Source organism: Callithrix jacchus, chromosome 2 (genome assembly GCF_049354715.1).
Source record: "Callithrix jacchus isolate 240 chromosome 2, calJac240_pri, whole genome shotgun sequence".
In the NCBI taxonomy this organism is placed as follows: domain Eukaryota; kingdom Metazoa; phylum Chordata; class Mammalia; order Primates; family Cebidae; genus Callithrix; species Callithrix jacchus.
In genome coordinates, this window is record NC_133503.1 from 162444661 (window position 1) to 162468389 (window position 23729).

At 43.0% G+C, this 23729-nt stretch overlaps 1 protein-coding gene and 1 pseudogene across 2 annotated transcripts; both read left to right on the top strand.

The window, feature by feature from the left end:
- The first annotated feature begins 3111 nt into the window (after nt 1–3111).
- On the top strand, nt 3112–5870 carry LOC100395770 (annexin-2 receptor). Its single transcript, XM_008992110.5, has one exon. It carries the CDS (start codon nt 5116–5118, stop codon nt 5695–5697), a length of 582 nt encoding a protein of 193 aa, XP_008990358.4. The 5' UTR covers nt 3112–5115; the 3' UTR covers nt 5698–5870.
- Nucleotides 5871–17505: 11635 nt separating this feature from the next.
- Nucleotides 17506–21789, top strand: LOC100396124 (membrane-associated progesterone receptor component 2 pseudogene; annotated as a pseudogene). Its single transcript, XR_618050.5, has one exon. The product of XR_618050.5 is annotated as a membrane-associated progesterone receptor component 2 pseudogene (transcript).
- The last annotated feature ends 1940 nt before the right edge of the window (nt 21790–23729 follow it).

Here is a 23729-nt window from a genome sequence, read left to right on the forward strand (position 1 = left end):
TGAAAGTATTTATGAGAAATTGCACCTTACAGATACTGGAAGAGTGGGGAAGATGATTTTCCCATTTACCCAACCATTTCAATGTACTGAATTACATTGCAAGAAAACAAATACAATCATATAAATAGGTTTAAAAAATCACAACTCGGTTTTGCACGGTGGCTCATGCCTGTAATCCCAGCACTTTGGGAGACTGAGGTAGGTGGATCACATAAGACCAGGAGTTTGAGATCAGTCTGGCTAACATGGCAAAACCCCATCTCTTCTAAAAATACAAAAATTATCTGAGTGTTCTGTCAAGCACCTGTGGTCCCAGATACTCGGGAGGGTGAGGCACAAGAATGGCTTGAACCCAGGAGGCAGAGGTTACAGTGAGCCAAGATTGTGCCACTGCACTCCAGCCTGGGTGACAGAGCGAGATTCTATCTGAAAAATAAATTAATTAAATTAAAATAATTCAAAAAATAACAACTCTAATCTCTATGCAATTTTCAAGAGGCAAACAAACTAAAATGGCACCACAGGTTGAAAATAAAGGAGTGGATACCTGAATTTAATCAATTCTAGGGTAAATATTTTTCTTATTTTAGTATCTCTGAAATAGGCATATATTTTACAATGTGTGGCCTCATATCATTGGGACACATTATATAATTTGCAGCATTTTCCTTTGTTAATAGTATATGTAATAATGTCTCAGGTGACCCTTTCTTACAGGGGTCTTAATATTGGCTTTATTTTTATTTTTTGAGATGTTTCCCTCTGTCATTCAGGCCTAAGTGGAGTGCTGCAGTCCTGAGTCACCTTTCACAGCAGCCTGGACCTCCTGGGCTGAAGAGATCCTCCCACTTCAGTATCCAGAGTAGCTGGGACTACAGGCACGCTTGACCACATCTCGGCTAGAGGCGGGTTTCACTTTATGCTTAGGGTGGTCTTGAACCTGTGGGCTAAAGGGATCCTCCCACCTCAGCCTTCCAAAATGCTGGGATTACAGCTTTTTGCATAAAATGCTCTGCTGGGGTGGAAATGAGGACCGCGAAGCAGTGGGCAGGCATTTGTTTTAAGAAGGCTCTGCCTGAGCTGTTCCTTCTGGTGAAGTCGTTGTAACTTTTTAAGTGGAAACTATGCCATTTTCCCGTTATTCCATCCTAAAGACCAGGAGGCAATTGGAGGTTCCTCAAGTACCAGGGAGAAACTGGCTAGCAGAAGACATTGTATGGTGGGAGGGGAAGATCAAGGCATAAGCCTTGTGAGTGGGTGAGAATTGCGACCCTAAATTGGGTCTCCTGACTTGTCAAGGCCCTTCTCTAGGCTCCATGGACCTGTCCTTTGCCCAGGTTCATCTAGAAAAGGATGGACTTGGTTGCATAGCATCTCCAGGGTGCAGCTGGGAGATGATGAGTTTGAGTGGGAATGTTCCTGGAAAAATGTGAAAGCTTATGGGAAAAAGGCGTTTTTCTTCCAGGCACTGGCAGTTATTCCCTATGAGGAAAGAGTTTATAGCCCCACTTGGACTGAAAAGTGTAAGATTGAATTCAAGCGCTTGAAAATTCGCCTCCTTTGCATTTCCCTAAAGACAGAGAAAACGTCAGTGATCCATTTCACAGATCAAGGGTGTAGGAAAGTGGATGGCAGCTTGAGATGAGATGTTCATTGGGCTTGGATAGACAGCAGACATCTGCCATCAATCCCACCTACTGTGCTGGAGTCTTGCAGTCCGTTTTTCTCTACTGCCCTCTTCCAACTCCTATCCCCAATATCAAGGACATCTGACAGTAAACCATCAGAATCAACAAGCGGTTCCCACAGAGTTCCATCCGGCAAGAGAGGTACTGGGACCGGCGAGGGAGGTCTGAAGCTGCGGTCAGAAAACGCAGTGCATTTCACTCTCCTCTCGTAATCTTAAACCGAGAATTTCAAGTTTCGAAGGCAAGCAGTTGTTGACCCCTCCTGTAGGATCCTGAGGACTCTGGACGAGGAGGGGAGCCTGGGAGCAAGTGGTGGCCCAGAAGAGTCCAGTCACGGAGGTTGGATGGCTGTTTCCTGCGTAGGAAGCTGTTCGAGACTAGACTGTTTTTTACTTTGTTCCTGGGACAAGCCGGATCCGCTAGATTCTTGGCGCCTAAACCGCCTCCTCTCCCGCTGCAAGTCACTGAGTGGAATGCAAGAACAATACAGGCTTCCTGTCACGCCTGTGTTCAAGTCAGGAAATGGCGGCAAACTCGATTTCTCAGTTTTACCAAGCTCCCTTTCACAATAGCAAGTCCTGTCGAACGCGACTTTTTCCTCTTGTGTACCAAACCGAGATATACCAGCTGCTACGATTTTTTTTTTTTTTTTTTGAGATGGAGTTTCGCTCTTGTTACCCAGGCTGGAGTGCAATGGCACGATCTTGGCTCACTGCAACCTCCGCCTCCTGGGTTCAGGCAATTCTCCTGCCTCAGTCTCCTGAGTAGCTGGGATTACAGGCAGGCGCCACCATGCCCAGCCCATTTTTTGTATTTTTAGTAGAGACGGGGTTTCAGCATGTTGACCAGGATGGTCTCGATATCTTGACCTCGTGATCCACCCGCCTCAGCCTCCCAAAGTGTGCTACGTTTAGTCGTAGCCAACCACGTTTAACCGTGACTATTTCTGTTTGTTTGTCGTAGGAAATTTAGAGAGCTGCAACCTGTAGGGGTTAGAGCTGACAGAGATATCCTAATCATAGGATTGCATCATTAGCAATATTTATAATTTCTTTTTTGTAGGGTTCGTTCCCTGCAAATTTCGTTTATTTTAAAATCAGTTTTGTGTCTTTTGCTTTGAGAACGATGTTACAGATGTGTTTGCTTTCATTTTTACTAGCATTTCAGACTTTTATTATTTTAAAGTGTTATTTTTATTTGAATGTTTTTTTTTTTTTTTTTTTTTTTTGAGAGGGAGTCACCCTTTGTTCCCCAGGCTGGAGTGTAATGGCGCGATCTCGGCTCACTGCAACCTCTGCCTCCCGGGTTGAAGCGATTCTCCTGCCTCAGCCTCTCAAGTAGCTGGGACTACAGGCCCCCACCAGCACGCCCGGCTAATTTCTGTTTTCTTTTTCTTCTCCTCCTTCTCCTCCCTCTCCTCCTCCTCCTCCTCCTCCTCCGCCGCCGCCGCCGCCTCCTCCTCCTCCTCCTCCTTTTTTTTTTTTTTTTTTTGTATTTTTAGCGGACACAGGGTTTCACCTTGTTAGCCAGGCTAGTCTCGAACTCTTAACCTCAAATGATCCGCCCACCTTGGCCTCCCGAACTGCTGTGATTACAGGCGTGGGCCACCGCGCCCAGTCTGTAATGTGTGTGTGTGTGTTTGTGTGTGTGTGTGTGTGTGTGTTTTCCTAGTAACTTTGAGAGTCTCAGCTTCGTGCTCCTTGACTGCGTTCTTTCAGGGACGGGGGAGCCGAGCTCCGTCTCAGCCTTGCTGCTGTGAGAGGACCCGGGTTCTGTCTGGCGGCTCCGCTTCCTTTGTGGAGCTGGCTGTTTTGCATCAGCACGTTTGCCAGTACAGTCCACTGGACGTTTTCTCAGTTGTTGCACCCAACCTGACCTTTCCCTTTCGCGTGGAGTCCTTACGTTCTTTGTGCTGTCACTTTCTCGGTGTTAGAAACGCTAGTGTCTCCTAGATACTTCCTGAACCCCGTTTTGCCGTGCAGAACAATGATTGCACCGAGCCTCTTCTTTACGCACCAGTAATAACGTGATACCGTTAGCCGGCGCTTTTTCTGTCACAACACATTAAAACCAGTTAAAACACATTAAACCGATTAATAAAACGGATTAAAACACATTAAAATGCCACAACACATTTTGCTGTCACAACACGTTTAAACAGAGTCCGTTCATTTCTCCAAACAGGATGTTTAGGCGTGGAAGCACCGCTCCTTTCTAAGAGCACGCTGTTTCTCTCTAGCAGCACCATTTGTGGCGTCAAACCGATCGATATTTGTTTGGCAGTACACCCGCTATCCACTAGGTGCCTGCGCTTGCTAAGTTCAACGCGCATTTCTACTTAGCGAGATCCTGAGTAGCTCAGAGCCCTAATGGACGGTTTCTCGAAATGCTCGTTTCTACTTAGCGAGATCCTTAGTAGCTCAGAGCCCTAGCGAACGGTTTGTCGAAATGCTCGTTTCTACTTAGCGAGATCCTTAGTAGCTCAGAGCCCTAGCGAACGGTTTCTCGAAATGCTCATTTCTACCTAGCGAGATCCTTAGTGGCTCAGAGCCCTAGCGAACGGTTTCTCGAAATGCTCATTTCTACTTAGCGAGATCCTTAGTAGCTCAGAGCCCTAGCGAACGGTTTCTCGAAATGCTCGTTTCTACTTAACGAGATCCTGAGTGGCTCAGAGCCCTAGCGGACGGTTTCTCGAAATGCTCGTTTCTACTTAGCGAGATCCTTAGTGTCTCAGAGCCCTAGCGGACGGTTTCTCGAAATGCTCGTTTCTACTTAGCGAGATCCTTAGTGTCTCAGAGCCCTAGCGGACGGTTTCTCGAAATGCTCGTTTCTACTTAGCGAGATCCTTAGTGGCTCAGAGCCCTAGCGGACGGTTTCTCGAATGCTCGTTTCTACTTAGCGAGATCCTGAGTGGCTCAGAGCCCTAGCGAACGGTTTCTCGAAATGCTCGTTTCTACTTAGCGAGATCCTGAGTCGCTCAGAGCCCTAGCGGACGGTTTCTCGAAATGCTCATTTCTACCTAGCGAGATCCTTAGTAGCTCAGAGCCCTAGCGGACGGTTTCTCGAAATGCTCGTTTTCGAGAAAAAGATGGTTCTTGGCCCTTGAAGCGGTCTTTAATACCTGCGTTCTGGAGCGCTAGTTCGCTGCAAGGTTTGCTTAGTGTCCGTTTCATTTCGGTTTCTTTTCTTGCTATGTTTTTCTGTCAGAATTACGGTTCGTTTTGGTTCTATGTACTCTCTAAAATGTTACCGTTTTTCAATTGTCTACTAATTTTCGCTCATTTGTTACTATTGAGTTTCTTAATATCTGGCTGGCCTCCGCCCATGGGCTCCGGAGAGCATAAATACCCAGGCTGATGGAGTGCAGAAGGCTCTCGCTACTTGATCAGCGGAAACCTCTGTTTCCTCTTGGTCTGAGGCTTAAGAGATGGAACAACATTTTCTTGGCCGTGTGAAGCGTGCCTGGGATTCCGCGGAGGTGGCGCCAGAGCCCCAGCCTCCGCCTATTGTGAGTTCAGAAGATTGTGGGCCGTGGCCTCTTCCTTTGTATCCAGTACTGGGAGAGTACTCACTGGACAGCAGTGATTTGGGACTGCTTTCCAGTCCTTGCTGGCGGCTACACTGGATCTACCCGCGAAACGGACTTTTTTCCGGAGTCCAGAGTGTCTTGGAACCAACAAGAGCCCAGCCCTGTGAGTTCGGTTGGCCCGGGACACAGAGGCAGCGAGAGGCACTTGTAGAAGAGGTGGACCAGGCAGAGGAACCCGATAGACTCACACTCCAGCCGCTTCCCTTGAGCAGTCCTCCCCAGCCCTGGGACAGATTGGAGGACACCGAGGCCTGTGACAGCGGGCGCCTTTTGGAATGCCACCGTCCTTCAGCCTTCCATTGGTGGCGCCACCTCCCGGGTTTCTCAGACTGCCTGGAGTGGATTTGTCGCGTTGGTTGTGCCGCGTTCTCTGTATCCTGGGCGTGTTGCCCACGGATCTGTGGAGCTAAGCAGCCTTAGATAGCAGCAGAAGACTTTTTGGATTCTCCTCCTTAAAAAAGATTCTCAATTACCAAACGTCTCCACACAGAAAATAAAAATACATTAAGATGTGCCTTCATTGCTGGTTGTCAATTTTTAAATTCTCTTTTGCTGATGAATCTCCCTTGTGTCAGGTCGCTTATAACTTGCAGTTTCCTTATATTTTAAACATTTATATTTATTTTATCATATATTTTATTTTTATGTTTCAACTTTGAGAAATTTTATGATCGTAGAATTTTTAGAGTTTTGGCAAATTTAAAATTTATATTTTTCATTTTAAGTTTAGTCATACTATTTTTCTAGTTATTGCTTCCTAGATGTATTATCCTTGTTTTCATTTAATTTCACATATTTTAGGTTATGTTTTTAAAATTTTAATTGTTAAATTTTTTGTCTTAACAGCTTTGTGTGTGTGTGTGTGTGTGTGTGTGTGTGTGTGTGTGTGTCTGTTTAGTATAGCAATTCATTGTGTTTTACACTCAGGAATTTTATCGTGGCCATAAGACTGAGAGGGGTTTATCATCTTTGCTATTTCTTATGGAAGGACCATGCAACCATTTATATAACTGCACAGACGATCAGTTCTTAAATTACTTATTCAGACAGGGCAGCGTGGCTCATGCCTGTAATTCCAGAACTTTCAACAGTGGAGGAATGGATTGCTTCAGCTTGGGAGTTTGGGACAAGGCTGGGCAACAGGGTGAGACCTGTCTCTACAGAAAATACAAAAATTACCCAGGTGTGGTAATTTAGCTACTTGGGAGGCTGAGGTGGGGAACTGCTTGAGGTCAGGAGGTCGAGGCTACAGTGACTGGATAGCACCAATGCACTCCAACACAGTGAGACCCTGTGTCAAAATAAATAAATAATTTAAAAGATTGCTTATTCTTGAAGCTCAGGGCTAGCAGTGTTTCCTGTGTCTTTTTCTTTGGAATAAATAATTTAGTGTGGTTTATAAGAGAACTACCAATTACTTAATCGTACCACACTTGGATTAGCAATTCCAGTTGGTAGAGCAGGTCTGGGTTGACCTTGCCTACTTTGTCTCTTTTCGGGAATGTTTAACCTTCTACACTCAGAAGATAGCCCTGATTGTGGTTTCTCTGTATAGGGAGTCCGGATTTAAGCAGAACAAGTATCCGTTTATATCGCCTGCAATACAGAGGCTTAATCCTGTATCAAAATATCTTATTCTGAGCGAGTCCTGGGTTAGGGATTTCTTAGAGTAACAAGTGCATGCTTCGATTTTAAGTGAGCCAGTGAATACGATTTCTTAGTCCAGATTGAATGGAAACCAGTACCAGCCCAGCCATGCCTGCGACTTCTTAGTGCCAGTAACTTTCGGTTTCATAATAATTTATTCTGCTTTAGTTATGCCTGAGTTTTAAATAAAGAAATCCGGGCATGTCGGTGAAGAAGATCATCTAGGAATAGCAAGTAGAGGTGCCTGCAGTCCCTTTAGAAGTCTCGGTGAGACCAAGCAGACATTGATATAGGTGTGACAGAGATCTCACAGCTATGAAACCACACTCTTTAGAAGTGTTTGGATTTTCTTCTTTGTAGAGTCAGTTTTCTATGTTTTGCTTAGTTTTGAATTTTCATTTGATGATTTATTTTATTTTATTTTATTTTTTGAGAGGCAGTCTCCCTATGTCACTCAGGCTGGAGTGCAGTGGCGCAATCTCGGCTCACCGCAACCTCCGCCTCCCGGGTTCAAGCGATTCTCCTTGCCTTAGTCTCCCGAGTAGCTGGGATTACAGGCGTCTGCCACCACGCCCAGCTAATTTTTGTATTTTTAGTAGAGACAATATTCTGAACGTAGAACAGGTGGAGGATGGGGCTCAGGCGCCACCTCTTCGGAATCCCAAGCCCGCTTCGCACAGCCAAAGAAATGTTGCCCTATCGCTTAAGCCTTAGAGCAGGACACAAGCATTTGTGCTAATCAAGGAGGCAGAGCCTTTAGCCCTACCATCACCGCGGGTATTATGCGCTCCGGAACCCGTGGGCGGAGGCAAGCCAGCTATTATGAAGCTTAGTAGTAAACAATTCACGAAGATTAGTAGACAAATGAAAAACGATAAAATTTTACAGATTACATAGAACCAAAACAAACTGTAATTCCGACAACATAGCAAGAAAAGAAACCGAAATGAAACGGACACTAAGCAACCCTCGCAGAGAACCAGCGCTACAGATCTCAGGAATTAAAGAGGCTTCAGGGGCCAAGAACCAACTGTTTCCAGGAAATGAGCATTGCTGCCACCGGAACCTGTCCGCTAGGGCTTTGCGCTACTAAGACCTAAGGAGAAACTGGCAGCGCTGGGACTCAGCAAGCGCTGGCACCCAGAGGATTGCACTGGTGTTGCCAAACAACTATTTGTTTTGGCGCCATAAACGGTGCTGCTAGAAAGAAACTGCGGGCTCTTAGAAAGGAGGGGTGCCTCGACGCCTAAACATCCTGTTTGGAGGAATGAATCCACTTTGTTTAAATGTGTTGTGACAGAAAAATGTGTTGTAGCATTTTAATGTGTTTTAATCCGTTTAATGTGTTTTAACCTGTTTAATGTGTTGTGACAGGAAAAGCGCCGGCTAACGGTACTACAAAATTGCTAGTGAGTACAGCGGCTGGGTGCAATCACCATTCTCCAACATAAAACCGGGTTCAGGAAGTTCCTAGGTGATACATGTGGGTAACCCCCCCATATAGGTACCGAGGAAGGAGAGCTAAGCAGAATCCTGGCACAATTGGGACCTGAAGAATATCTCAGTTTATAGTGTTACTACTCAGTTATTTCCTTTTATATAATCCTTTATATATAATCACATATTGGTTTGTAGAATTAGGGCTTGAAGAAATCTCCGTTTATATTACTACTCAGTTATTTCCCTTTATATAATCCTCTCTATATATAATCATATATTAGTTCATATATTCTGAGTGCCTAAAGAATATCTTACCAGTTATTTCCATATAGATAGATATAAAACTGCACACTGCACCCCCTGGCTGCACACGGCCCACCTCCTTGCCTCGGTGACCTAATAGGGGTGGACCTCTTGTTTTATTGCTCATGACCCTAATCACTATCCTTAAAGATGGCTTCACTCACTACCCTGCCCCCTAACCTATACCCAGTAAATTCAGACCCTTCGGGGCCTTCCCTGTCTCCGCTTATAGGTTGTGCAGCCGCGGCCCCCCCACCCTCCCACCCCGCCCCAAGCCCAGCTGCGTTTTCCTTATACTTCTGTGCCCTGTCTCTTTATTTCTCGGATTCTGCGCCTCAGCACAGCATAAGGGACACCCCAAGACCCTATGGGGCCCTTAGCCCTACAGATACTAGCGGTGTGAGAACCAAGAAAGTGACAGCACAGAGAACACAAGGACCCGGCGAACGGGAAACGTCCGGTTGGGCGCTAAGAACGGTGCAGCAACTGAGAAAACGCTAGTGGGCTCTACTGGCAAAAGCGCTGATGCAAAACCACCAGCTCCGCAAAAGCAGCACAGCCGCCAGACGCAACCCGGGACCTGACAGCAGCAAGACCGAGCTCGGCCCCTTGGCTCTTGAGAGAATGTAAGTTAAGGAGCAGGAAGCTGAGATACTCAAAATTAGTAGGAAAAAACATAACATCTAAATAAAAATAAAATTAATAAAAGGCTAAAATTCAGGTAAAAATGGAAAGCAAACACATCAGTAACATTGTTCTCAGAGCAAAAGACACAAAAAGAGAATTTAAAAATAAGCAAAAATCCAGCCTGGCCAATATGGTGAAATCCGGTCTCTAATAAAAATACAAAAATTAGCTGGCCATGGTGGCGCGCACCTGTAGTTCCAGCTATTCAAGAGGCTGAGGCAGAAGAATTGCTTGAACCCGGGAGGCGGAGGTTGCGGTGAGCCGAGATCACGCCACTGCACACTCCAGCCTGGGCGACAGAGGGAGACTTTGTCAAAAGAAAAAAAAAAAAAGGCAAAAATTACAGAGAACTAACCCTACAAAGAAGAAATTACAAACCTTGCTAAAAGATGCAAATCCTACGATTAGGGTATCTCTGGCACATCTAAACCAGCACATGTTACACCTAAGACTAAATTTCCTGCGGAAAACAAAACAAACAACAAAAAGCAGTTACGGTTAAACCTTTTTAACAACGACTTAAAAATGGCAGTAGCTGGTGTATTCCGATTTGGTCCACAAGAAGTCGTGTTCGGCAGGACTTGATATTGTCAAACCGAGCTTGGTAACCAGAAATAGCGTTTGCCGGAATTTCCTGACTTTCAGAGTTTAACAAAGACACAAGCGCCTGGCCCAGTAGCTCATGCCTGTAATCCTAGCAGTTAGGGAGGACGAGGCGGGTGGATCGCTTGAGGTCAGGAGTTCAAGACCAGGCTAACACGGTGAAACCCCATTCTCTACTAAAACACAAAAGTTCACTGGCATGGTGGCGGGCGCCTGTAATTCCCAGCTATTCGGGATGCTGAGGCAGGAGAATCGCTGAAGAATCTGGAGAGGCTTAGATGTTTCTAGTGCAGCTAGAACTTTTGCCTTTTTAAGAGTGAACCTAAGGACTTGAGTATACTCAGAGTGGATCTGAGAGATACCTGCTTTCAGAATGAGTTAGAATTATTGGATTTGAGCCATAATCAGGTGGCTGTTAAGGGGTTATTGAAGAGATATGGTTCTTAAGTTCACAGTATTGAATTCAACTGAGTATTATAAATATTTGTAATTTGGATTATAGAAGTACTTGATAAAAATTGCAATGCAGGCATAAATATAGGAATGGGATTGCAGAGTCTGATATCTAAAAAATAAATGGAGCAGCATTTTGTAAACCCCTGTTCACATTTCAGATCTCTTTTCTCTCATTTGAACCCAACTGCTATTCTCTAATCCCTATTTTTGAAAAAAATTGTATTTAAAACTCTGAGCAAACATTAATGGAGATATTCCAAGAGCCAGGCTCCTTGTTCCAAGACCCCACTTAGAGGACTAAGCTTAAATCTAACAAGATGTGTAGCCTTAGGGCCCATGGATGAGGTGACATCCTCAGGAGGTCCAGTTGACCCAGGCCTCAGACTTATAAAAAACCTCAAATTTAGATGTTAGATTTTTCCTCCAATTGAGATTGTACTTAGCCACAGAGCTTCATGGATGGTAATGAGAATGGTCATGTCTCTATGTAAATGTTCATTAAATAGTAATTATAATTACTTTATATAATTTTTTTCAGTGATTTTTTTATACCCCAAAACACGCCTGAATCCACTGAAATGTCTTCTCTAACACCCTCATTTTGAGATAGCTCATGGTTCTCCATGTTAAATTCTTTGTGAAGAATAATAAATCAGTTTATTGAACTGCAAATTCAGTTTCTGGTGGTCTTTGGCTAAAGCATATTCACTCACATGAGAAATTTATGAAAATGACATCTAGCAGGATCGTTAATGGTTCTTCAAATACTATGGGTTCATTTCTGATTGGACTTTATTTCTAATAAAGGTATCTGAGAAAGGCAAGAAATAAGAAAGTTTAGAGGGTGCCAGGAATTTTTTAAAAAACATCTTTACTTCCTCCCACCCCCCAGATTTGGAGAGCAATACTTTGTCATGTGGAAGGGGAAGTAGTTTCAAATCTGTAATTATTTGAAACTGGAAGTATCAAATACAGACCCATAATAATAAGTTTCCTTATTAGCAACTTGGAAGTTCCTAGAGTTATGAAACGTGATGTTTTGTATTTTCCTTAAATAGTATAAATTTTGCATCTATACTTATCTGTAAGCAGATCCTGGCCTGAACTATGATCAGGCTATGTATTGTGATTATTGTTTTCTTATTGTTAGCAATTCTTTGTTTTTTGTCTGTCACCATTCTTTCCATGTGGGAATACCTGTAAGGAATCCAGTCCACAAAGAAACCCTCTGATTATGATTGTGTATGATAAGGTTTTTTTTTTGGAGATGGAGTCTAGCTCTGTCACCCAGGCTGGAGTGCAGTGGCGAGATCTCAGCTTACTATAATCTCTGTCTGCTGGGTTCAAGCAATTCTCTGGCCTCAGTCTCCTGAGTAGTTGGGACTACAGGCACATGCCACCATGCCTGGCCAATTTTTTCTATTTTTAGTAGAGACGGGGTTTCACCATGCTGACCAGGCTGGTCTCGAACTCCCGACCTCAGTTGATCTGCCCTCCTTGGTCTCCCAAAGTGCTGGGATTACAGGCGTGAGCCACCGTGCCCGGCCTCAATAAGTTTAATTGATACTCCTATATTGTTCTTGAGAATATAGTACATAATTCTTAAACATACTTGTCAAAACTAGAGTGTATTTTGCCTCACACCTTCAGTAACATTGGGTATAATTTAAATAATCTTTTTAGTTGCTGAGGCAAAATTTATAAATACATGTTAAAAATAGAGTGTATTTTGCCACATATCTTTGGTAATATTGGGTATAATTAAATTTTTTTTGTAGTTTTGTTTTGAGACAGAGTCTCACTCTGTTGCCAGACTGTAGTGCAGTGGCATGATCTAAGCTCACGACAACCTCTGACTCCCTGATTTGAGTGATTCTCCTGCCTCAGCCTCTTCAGTAGCTGGGATTACAGGCACGTGCCACCATGCCCAGCTAATTTTTGTATTTTTAATAGAGATGGGGTTTCACCATGTTGGTCAGACTGGTCTCAAACTCCTGACCTCGTGATCCGCCCACCTCCAATGGGGCGGCACTACAGGCGTGAGTCATTGTGCCCAGCTGATCTTTGTAGTTTCTTTTTTCTTTCTTTTTCTTTCTTTCTTTTTTTTTTAAAGACGGGGTTTCACCATGTTGGTCAGGCTGGTCTTGAACTCCTGACCTCAGGTGATCCGCCCGCCTTGGCCTCCAAAGTGCTTGGATTACAGGCGTAAGTCACTGCACCCGGCCGATCTTTGTAGTTTCTTAGGCAAAATATACATGTTTGTTTTAACTTTCACTTACCTGATTTTGGAGGCATCACATGTCTACAGTCATGAGCCACCCCAATGGGCCTTTTTTCTTTCTTTTTTTTTTTAGTAAAGAAAGATAAAAATAATGTACATTCTTTGTAAGATACTGGAAAAAAACTTGGTTTCCAAAGAGTTTCCATCCAGTGCCAAATCCAGAGAAATGAGCCTGCACCCTCCAGTGCTATGTCAAATCTAGACAAACAAGAGGCAAATGTTATCTACATTAGTAAATGTATAGTCTTTAAAAGCAAGAATGGGAATTCCTTGGGACCAAAAATGCAAAGAATTCCTGGAAGTGGACTCTGGATTTCTGGATAATGAATCTTGAGAGGAAGCAGCAGCCCCAGATGGCAAGTGCTTATTGGGGGAACTCTACTGGTAACCCCAGGAAGCTGGCTTCAACATTTCCTTCATGAAGTAGCAGGAATAGGTCTTTCGAGGCTTGAATAATGAGTGGAGGCTTGTGTTGTAGAGAGGGGGCAGTGCTTAATTGGCTATATGTACACACAGAGAAGAGGGGTTTTCCCAATGGGGAACCTCATTACCCAGGCATTACTCATCTCTGCTGAATAGCCTGTCATGCAGACATGCCTCTCCCTGCAAACAGTGTACAGCATGTTACTAGCTCCTTTCAACACTCCTAAAGTGCTGCCTGAGATAAACGATACTTCATTAGGGAATCTTGATTTACACAATCTTAAACCGTACTGTTATTTTAGAATCAAAATTCTACTGGTCTCTAGTACTGTGAAAGGCTGTTTAAAGAATCACATTTTGCTCTTACGCATTATTTATATTCTATTAAATCCCAGAAGAAGTAAAACTCATGAGCTTGGGTGATAGAGGGATCAGATAATCTGACAGAAAAAGAAATAACACACCTTTTAGCAGTCACTTGGCTTTTCCTTACCAATCTTTTGGGTACACCTCTGGCCAATTTCATAATTTATTGTGTTAATATCATCATTTATTTTTGCAGTCTTAGTGTTAGTCATTAAACTATTCAGTCAAAACTAAATCAAAACATCCATCTCTTTCACCTGTATTATCTATCATGTCTGACTGGAAGCCAGCAAGACCTCCTGGACAAGGCACTCTGAGATTGTCCAGTCCGGATATCTTCCACTTGGGCCACACAGGAAGCCACCATTTGCCTCCCATCTATCCATGATTGCATTAAACTTGCTCTAGACACAGAGCGTTTGTACCTGAGATACTCTGTTGATGAGAACTTCATTCTTTGATTTTGAATGGCTTCCTCCATTGCATTATTCAGATCTTAGTTGGAAGGACACCCCCACATCTCTGATAATTCTATTCTGACTACCCAAGATAAAAGTAGCACCCTCCCAGTTGCATTCTTTCCAATTAACTTGCATAACTTTCTTGACAATACTTCTCATTTAAAAATACTCCTGTTTATCTATTTGCTCACACGTTTTCTGTCTGCTTCTGGCCAGAAAGGTGTCAGGCTCTTTATAGTAGATGGGGTATCTTCCTGTTGATTGATTTGTCTCCAGGATCTTGATTACCATACAGCACAATGCCTACACTTACTAAGTGCCTACACTTAGTAAGTGTATGAGTGGAGAAGAAATGAATGCATGTAAAATTCTCCAGCCACGAGCTGAACAGAAAAAGGCAGGTGTCATTTAAAAATAAAAATGTACCTTTCTTGGAAGTTTTTGTTTGATTGTTGTCTTCTTTTTGCTTCTGAGAAAATACAAGTAAACTTGCTACAACTGCCTAAGGCTAGCATGACCCAATGAATCAGACCTGTTCAAAATGACAGTCAACTCTATTTTGTGTATTGTCACTCAAGAACAGTATATTTATGTGCCTCTTCTCTCTAAGCTAGGAGTTCTGAAGCAGTTTGCACCATAGGTTAACAACAAATTCCAGTGTTTGATATGTTGATTCCTGGTAACAGAAAGGTGGCATCCTTCTTCTCCACTCTCTTGACACACACATACTCTTTTTTTTTTTTTTTTTGAGACGGAGTTTCGCTCTTGTTACCCAGGCTGGAGTGCAATGGCGTGATCTCAGCTCATCGCAACCTCCGCCTCCTGGGTTCAGGCAATTCTCCTGCCTCAGCCTCCTGAGTAGCTGGGATTACAGGCACACACCACAATGCCCAGCTAATATTTTGTATTTTTAGTAGAGACGGGGTTTTAGCATGTTGACCAGGATGGTCTCGATCTTTTGACCTCGTGATCCACCCGCCTCGGCCTCCCAAAGTGCTGGTATTACAGGCTTAAGCCACCGCGCAAGGCCCACACACATACTCTTTTCCCATTAATGAGCATGAAGGTTTGAAGTGAAATATTTACTGCTGCAATTGTTTGTCTGAATGCATGGAAGAGGTGGAAGCCCTGATAATCCACTGCCCTGCATACAGCGAAGCCTGGGTCTAAGAAAAAATCTGTTGAACTGAGGCTCAGACTGATGCCTGAATTCTTATTTATTTATTTAGAGACAGAGTCTCACCCTGTCACGCAGGCTAGAGTGCAGTGACATGATTACAACACTCCATCTCAAAAAATAAAATAATATAATATATAATAGTTTGCTAGCCAGAAGTGCTTTTTTTTGAAGTGGAGTTTTGCTTTCTGCCCAGGCTGGAGTGTAATGGCACCATCTGGCTAACTGCAACTTCTGCCTCCTGGGTTCAAGTGATTCTCCTGCCTCAGCCTCCCAAGAAGCTGGGATTACAGGCATGTGTCACCATGCCCAGCTAATTTTGTATTTTTAATAGAGATGGGGTTTCTCCATGTTGGTCGGACTGGTCTCAAACTCCAGACCTCTAGTGATCCGCCCACCTCAGCCACCCTAAATGCTGGGATTACAGGCATGAGCCACCATGCCTGGACACATTTTTTGTTTTAATCTGCATTTCCTTGATTTTAGTGAGCCTAAGCTTATTTTTTCTATAGGTTTGAAGGCAACTTTTCTCTTTATAGACATTAACCTTTTGTCAGAAGATTAAAATATTTTTCTCAAGTTTTCTTTGGCTTTCAAATTTAATTATATGTGTTTTTTTTTAAGGGAAAGTGAACAAAGAATATTTAGCATTTGTATATTCAAATGTGTCAGTCCTTTTCTTTGAAAATTCAGAGTCTACATTCTGTTTTTTCCATTAGTTTTTTAATGTAATAAAACATAAATTAAAAATTTACCTTTTTAACCATTATTAAATGTATAGGTCAGTAGCATTAAGTATATTTGCAATGTTTCCTTCTAACCTGAGCAAGTTAGAAGGAAAGCCCACACTCTGAGTTCCAACTGACAGTCCTTTACTGGCCGGGCACGGTGGCTCACCCTTATAATCCCAGCACTTTAGAAGGCCAAGGCAGGTGGATTGCTTGAGGTCAGGAGTTTGAGGCTGGCCTGGCAAACATGGTAAAACCCCATCTCTCTATATATAAAAAAAGGGTCCTTTATTGTCAGCAACCAAGAGTCAGCTCCGAGCTTAAAATCTCTCAGCCCTGAAGAGGGGAACGGGGGATGTGATTTTCCTTTTATACCTAACCTAGAAGAGAGGAGAGGGGGAGTCTAGCTGAAGCAGAATTGTACAGAAGCAGAACAAGCAAGTTAGTAGGAGGAAGCTGGTAACCAGGAGGCAGGAGGTTCTCATAGTTGCTGGTTACTAAGAGTATTTCTATACCGTTATCAAGGTGGGTAGCAGGGGGCACTTTCCATACAATCAATCACCAAGGGGGGATTTTCACAATAGCAGGTAGACTTGCCAAGCAGGATGAGGTTACAACAGTTACAGGTACTGAGAACATCGTGACCCAAACCTCAACGGTTCAAAGCTTTGAGTACAGCATGACCCAGTAATGCATCTGCAGGGACCATGGCAGGGAGGGCGAAGCTAAGCTGGAGCTTGTCAGGTTTATTTCTAAGATGGAGTCAGTTTAGTTCATTTCAGTGCAACCAGCAAACTGAAACTCTATACCCATAAACAAAAACTCCCTATTACCCCCTACCTCCAGTTCTTGCAAACCACCATTCTACTTTGTCTCTATAAATTTATCTACTCTAGTTACCTCGCACAAGTGAATCATGCAGTGTTTGTCTTTTTGACTGGCTTGCTTTACTTAACCTGGGTAAAAATCCATGTTGTAGCATGTGTCAGAATTTCCTTCCTTTCTGAGGCTGAATAATGTTCCATTGTGTTATATCGAACTCAGCACAGAAAGTCAACACCAGAACAAAAGTATGCCAAATTACAGGGTTTATTGCCGGCGACCACGGAGGACTCACGTCTCTCCAACCCGTGGCCCCGAAAGAAGAGAGACAAGACCTTTTTATACCCGCAAAACCACCTTGGGAGTGGGGGTGGAGATGGGAATGAAAGCTGTCAATCACCTCCCAGGTTAAGACGTGGGTGAGGGGCTTCAGAAATTCCTAGGGCCAATAGATTCAAATCACCTTCTGGGCGGAGAGGAGGGTGAGGGGGTTCCGGACCTTACGAGGGCCAGGGGACTATTTGACATTCTGATTGTTATTTAAGGGTTCACAGATGCTAAGATTAGCATTCATTTACACATCGTCTGGGTAGGGGTGGGATCCATAGACTTTCAGTTGCTTGGCGCCAGGATGGAATGATCTGGGGGTGCTTACTCTGGGAAACAAAGGCCAGCAATTCTGGCAGATAAGAGAAGGTATGCAGCTTTACCTTTCTTTGCATCCTGCAAATGATCTAGCAATTTACAGAAACCAAGGTTAGCAGTCCTTGAGGAGAATGGAAACATTTTTGTCTTTTATAAGATGGCAGTATACAGGTTCCAACTTAAGTTAGCTATATCACAATTGTATGGATATTTTGTACACATACATATATCCATACAATGGAACGTTATTCATTCATCCATTGATGGACACTTGAGTTGTCTCCATTTTTTTTAGCTTTTGTGAACAGTGCTTTTATGAAGACAGGTTTATAAATATCTATTCAAATGCCTGCTTTCAAATGTTTGTGTATATCCCCAGCAGGAGAATTGCTGGATCACATACTAATTCTATTCTTATTTTTTGGAGGAAGTGTTATGCTGTTTTCCATAGTAGTTGTACCATTTTATATTCCTGCCAACAGTTCACAAAGTTTTCAAGTGCTCTACACACATACCAATACTTATCTTCTGTTTTAGCTTCTGTATGTTTTGATAAGAGTCATCCCAGTGGGTGTGAGATGGTACATTCACTTTTACACTTGAAAAACTCAACAAAAGCTGAGGGCATTGGCAGAGTGTAATAAAATGTGTAAAAAAATAGGAAAAATATTTATTTTCTTCAAATTTAGTGGTATTCGAACCAGAAATGTGCCAAGTACCTCTGTAGAAGGAGCAGCCATGAAAAACAGATCTCTCAAACACCAAATGCAGGAGGAAGAGGGGTTTATTACTATGGCCAGGAGCCTGGACGATAATTTGTTCAACGCCCAGCTGATCTAACAAAGGCAGGTTCAGCCTTTATATAGGTTTAAATTTTAGATATTACAGGTAAAAGAATCTGAGGTTCATAGTTTTAGGACTCACATGTGAAAAGGTTTCTGTGTACAGTTTCAGGCATCACAGATGAAAGGGCCCTGGTTTACAATTTTTAGACTCACATGTGAAACAGTCTCTGTTTGCAGTTTCAGAAATCACATATGAAAGGCTTCCGGTTCAGTTTTAGGCCTCATATGTGAAACGGATTTAACGTTTCAGGCATCACAAATGAAAGAGGCCGTATTACAGTTTTTAGACTCACATGTGAAACGGTTTCTGCTTACAGTTTCAGAAATCACATATTAAAGGGTTCCAGTTCACAGTTTTAGGACTCATGGCCAGAGTGGTGGCTCATGCCTGTAATCCAAGCGCTTTAGAGGCCAAGGAAGGTGGATCACCTGAGGTTGGCAGTTTAAGACCAGTCTGACCAATACTGTGAAACCCCATCTTTAAAAAAAAAATAAAAATAATAAATAACTTTAAAAAAAAGGACTCACATGTGAAAAGGTTTCTGTTGGCTGGAGGACAGTGATGCCCGCGGGTGATGGGGACGTGAAGCTAGGCACCCTGGGGAGTGGCAGCAAGAGCAGTAGCAACGCCAGCCACCAGAGCCCCAGTGGCTCGGGAGCGTTGGCGAAAAGGGGAGGCTGGGCGGCGACAGCATTGGCTTTTCCGACGGGGGGCGGGGAGATGCTGCTGAACTTGGTGCTGATGCTGCTGGGGCCTACCGGCTGTGGGTGCCCTGGCGACAGTGGGGTCTGGGGTATGGGTCCAAGGCGCGGCAGGCGAACAGACACCTGCCGCCTCTCTGCCTCACATTGGGAAGTGGGACTTCAGCTTGGAGCAGCTGCGCCAGTACAACGGGTCCCGCAACCCGCTCATCCTGCTCTCGGTCAGTGGGAAAAGTATTTCATGTGACCAAAGGAAACAAGTTCTACGGCCAGTCGGGTCCATATGGAATATTTGCTGAGAGGGATGCCTCTAGAGGACTGGCAACGTTTTTGCCTAGATAAACATGCACTTAGAGAGGAATATGATGATCTCTCAGATTTGAATGCAGTACAAATGGAGAGTGTTCCAGAATGGAAAATGCAGTTTAAAGAAAAATATGATGATGTAGGCAGACTCCTAAAACCAGGGGAAGAGTCATCAGAATATACAGATGAGGACGATACCAAGGATCACAATAAACAGGATTGAACTTCGTAAACAACCAAAGTCAGGGGCCTTCAGAACTGCAATTCTTACTCCCCTTTCATAGAATGTCCAGCATCTTTGGATTTGAGTTACCTGCTGCGAAAAACATTCAACAAATTGTGTACAAGAGAAATGAATCTCACTATGAAGATTTGAATTCTAGACATTATTTATGCTGCCAATTCATTTGTTGCAGTTGTTTGTAATGTCTAGTGGGGCTTCATCATCCTGAAAAGAAAGAGACAGGGATTTTTTTGAAGAGCAACAAAGTCACAAGATTATTTCTTTTCTTTCCTTCCGTTTTTCCTTCTTTCCTTCCTTCCCTTCTCTTTCTTGTTGAAATATATTGAAGACAACCAGATGTGTATCTGCTACTCAAGTGTACAAATCTCCTCAAGAAACATCAAGGGACTCCTATGTCACATACTGTGTTTTTCTTTTGCCAGTGGTGGGGGAGGAGACCTGAGCAGGGGAGGCGGCGGGGATACACAACAATTTGAGTAGTTTAGGCTGCTGAAACATTAAAATGTGAATTCCCAAGCTTTCTTTTCGGCTTTGTCAGGGAAAAGGAAAATATCTTTATTTCTAAGAAATCTTTGGAAATTAAGAGAAGGAATTTCAAGTGGGTTTTAGTCAGAACTGGCTCCCCAGTAGAAAGATCATTTGAAACCAGTTTTTATCCCTTCTCTTTCCTTCCCTTCTTCCCCTCAATCAAATCGATATTAATTGTGCCTTATTTCACTTAACATAGACTTGAATTATTTTTCGGGAAAGCCCCTATGATGAATTCAGAAGTCACTACAAGCAAGCATTAAGACTGGAGTTGGAATGCTCTGTTGACCACAACACCTTGATATCATTCTGTATATATAGAATGTAAAAGGAATATTCAGTGTTAACTGCCATATATTTAATATACACAAACTTAATTAGCATTGTAATGGCCAAATGCATTCCCCCGTGCTTTTCTCTTTTCAAAGAAATTGAAAACCAAATCAATTCTTATCTCCTACAGCTGCCTAATTTTAGGAGTCTGACCTTCCATATCTCACTGCTGTGGGTGCATGGGACTGTGGAGTGGATGTCTGTGTGAGTGTGTCGGAATGTGTGTAAGAGTGCCTTGGAAGGGACTCTTTCTGCAGATACTGAAAATACAAGTACCATTTCAATAAAGTACCTACAGTAAACCAAAATAAGCATAGGCCGGGCGCGGAGGCTCACGCCTGTAATCCCAGCACTTTAAGAGGCTGAGGCGGGCGGATCACGAGGTCAAGAGATCGAGACCATCCTGGCCATGGTGAAACCCCATTTTAGTCTCTACTAAAAATACAAAAATTAGCCAGGTGTGGTGGCACGCATCTGTGGTCCCAGCTACTCGGGAGGCTGAGGTGGAAGAATCGCTTGAACCCAGGCGGCGGTTGCAGTGAGCCGAGATTGCGCCACTGCACTGCAGCCTGGCGACAGAGTAAGATTCCGTCTCAAAAACAAACAAACAAACAAACAAACAAGAAACAAATAAGCTTGAGTTGGACTTTATATAACACACTGTAAGCCAGTGCATTATGATGCAGTTGTAAGATTGTGCGTTTGATTCGAGATAAGGAAAACCTTGGAAATGAAAAGCAGACACTGGTTAACCAAGTTGTACCCATTGTACCACATTCAGCATAACTTTAGGAAGAAATTCCACTTTGTGGAACATTCTCTGGAGATCTGAGATCATTCCGGTAACAATTGGTATATTAAAATATACATATTTTTACTTTATATTTTGGTGCCAACTGATTATACTAGATTACAGCACTCCAGGTGGTAGTTATTGAACACAAGACATTAAGATATTATACTGATAGACATTAAATTATTCTTAGGTTGAAAATGCCCCACATATATCAGTTATTTGATTTCATTATGATTACTTAGGTTCTGGGTTGGGGACAAGTTCACTTAGACAAATTTAACAAGCCGCCAGTCAAAGACTTCCGCTTTATAGATCTATGCAGAAGCCATCAAACAAGGCATAACTTTTAACTGCAACAAGAGGCTAAAGTATGTGAAATACTACATTCTACTTGGTCTTGCAGTGTTTTGTAGGAAACTTTCTTCAGCCAAATCTTTGCTGAAGACTGGTTGTGGAGTGTTGGTAAATGCTTTGTGTGTTTTTACGTAAAACATTTTCTACACAAGACGTTTGTCAAAAATATATGTCCTCTGGCGTAAACCGATTATATATGAATCATTTGAGCCTAAAGTCCAGTAATAAACTATATTTGTGACTAGAGAAATGCTAAATATACATGCAGTAAAAATCGTGTGGTCTGTTAAGAAAAATGAGTAATTTGTGTTTCGGAGGAGAAATAAACCGTGCTCTGTAGATAACTGCTCAAAAAAGAAAGAAAAGAAAATGTTTCAGGAATCACATACGAAAGAATTCTAGTGAACACTTTTAGGCCTCAAATGTGAGACGGTTTCTTTTTACCGTTTCAGGCATCACACATGCAAGGTCTCTCGTTTATAGTTGTAGGCACAAATGGGAAACGATTTCTGTTTACCGTTTCAGGCATCACATATGAAAGGGCTCCGGTTTAGAGTTTTAGGCCTCAGGTTGTGAAACGGTTTCTGTTTACCGTTTCAGGCACCGCACATGAAAGGTCCCCGGTTTACAGTTTTAGGCACAAATGTGAAATGGTTTCTGTATACCTTTTCAGGTATCACACATGCAAGGGCTCCGGTTTACAGTTTTAGGTTTCAAATGTAAAAGGGTTTCTTTTTACCATTTCAGGCATCACACATGCAAGGTCCCTATTTAACAGTTTTAGGTTTCAAATGTGAAACGGTTTCTGTTTACCGTTTCAGGTATCACACATGCAAGGTCTCTCGTTTATACTTTTAGGCACAAATGGGAAACGCTTTCTGTTTATCGTTTCAGGCATCACATATGAAAGGGTTCCGGTTTAGTTTTAGGTTTCAAATGTGAAATGGTTTCTTTTTATCGTTTCAGACATCACACATGCAAGGTCCCCGGTTTACAGTTTAAGGTTTCAAATGGGAAACGGTTTCTTTTTACCGTTTCAGGCATCACACATGCAAGGTCCCCGGTTTACAGTTTTAGGTTACAAATGTGAAACGGTTTCTTTTTACCGTTTCAGGCATCACATATGAAAGGGCTCCGCTTTAGAGTTTTAGGCCTCAGGAGTGAAACGGTTTCTGTTTAACATTTTAGGCATCATACATGAAAGAGCTCCTGTTTACAGTTTTAGGCCTCACACATGAACTGTACTCTGTTCACCATTTCAGGCATCATATATAAGAGGGCCCCGGTTTACAGTTTTAGGCCTCACGTGTGAAACGGTTTCTCTTTATTGTTTCAGGCACCACACATGCAAGGTCCCCGGTTACAGTTTTAGGCAACAATGTGAAACGGTTTCTGTATACCTTTTCAGACATCACACATGCAAGGGCTCCGGTTTACAGTTTTAGGTTTCAAATGTGAAACGGTTCCTTTTTATCATTTCAGACATCACACATGCAAGGTCCCCGGTTTACAGTTTTACATTTCAAATGTGAAACGGTTCCTTTATATCGTTTCAGACATCACACATGCAAGGTCCCCGGTTTACAGTTTTAGGTTTCAAATGTGAAACGGTTTCTTTTTACCGTTTCATGTCCCGACCCGCGGGAGGAGAAACAGAGACCCTAGGGAGGGAGTGGGGATTGAGAGAGAGACAGGAGACGGGAAGAATGGAGACAAGTCAAAGATCTGATCAAGTCTCGTTTATTAGGTACAAAGCAGCTGCTTATAAGCAAGCAAAGGCCGGAAGCTCTGAGTTCTGACGTCAGTAAGAAACCATGGAGACGAGGCTGCAGGCTGGCCTCGTGACTAAGAAGAACGTGAAACTTAGATAAGGGAAGCAGAAGCTTGAGCAACAAGATCACAAGACGCTCAAGATGGCCACTGCTCCCTACAGTTTCAGGCATCACACATGCAAGGTCCCCGGTTAACAGTTTTAGGTTTCCAATGTGAAACGGTTTCTTTTTACCGTTTCAGGCATCACATATGAAAGGGCTCCGGTTTACAGTTTTAGGCCTCACAAGTGAAACGGTTTGTTTAACATTTCAGGCATCACAAATGCAAGGTCCCCGGTTTACAGTTTTAGGCCTCAAATGTGAAACGGTTTCTTTTTACCGTTTCGGGCATCACACATGCAAGGGCTCCGGTTTACAGTTTTAGGTTTCAAATGTGAAACGGTTTCTTTTTACCGTTTCGGGCATCACACATGCAAGCACCCCGATTTACAGTTTTAGGCACAAATGTGAAATGGCCTCTGTTTACAGTTTCA

What these genes read in the sequence shown, in the direction of transcription:
- LOC100395770 (XM_008992110.5), top strand. Translation starts at nt 5,116, where the DNA reads ATGGAACAACATTTTCTTGGCCGTGTGAAGCGTGCCTGGGATTCCGCG.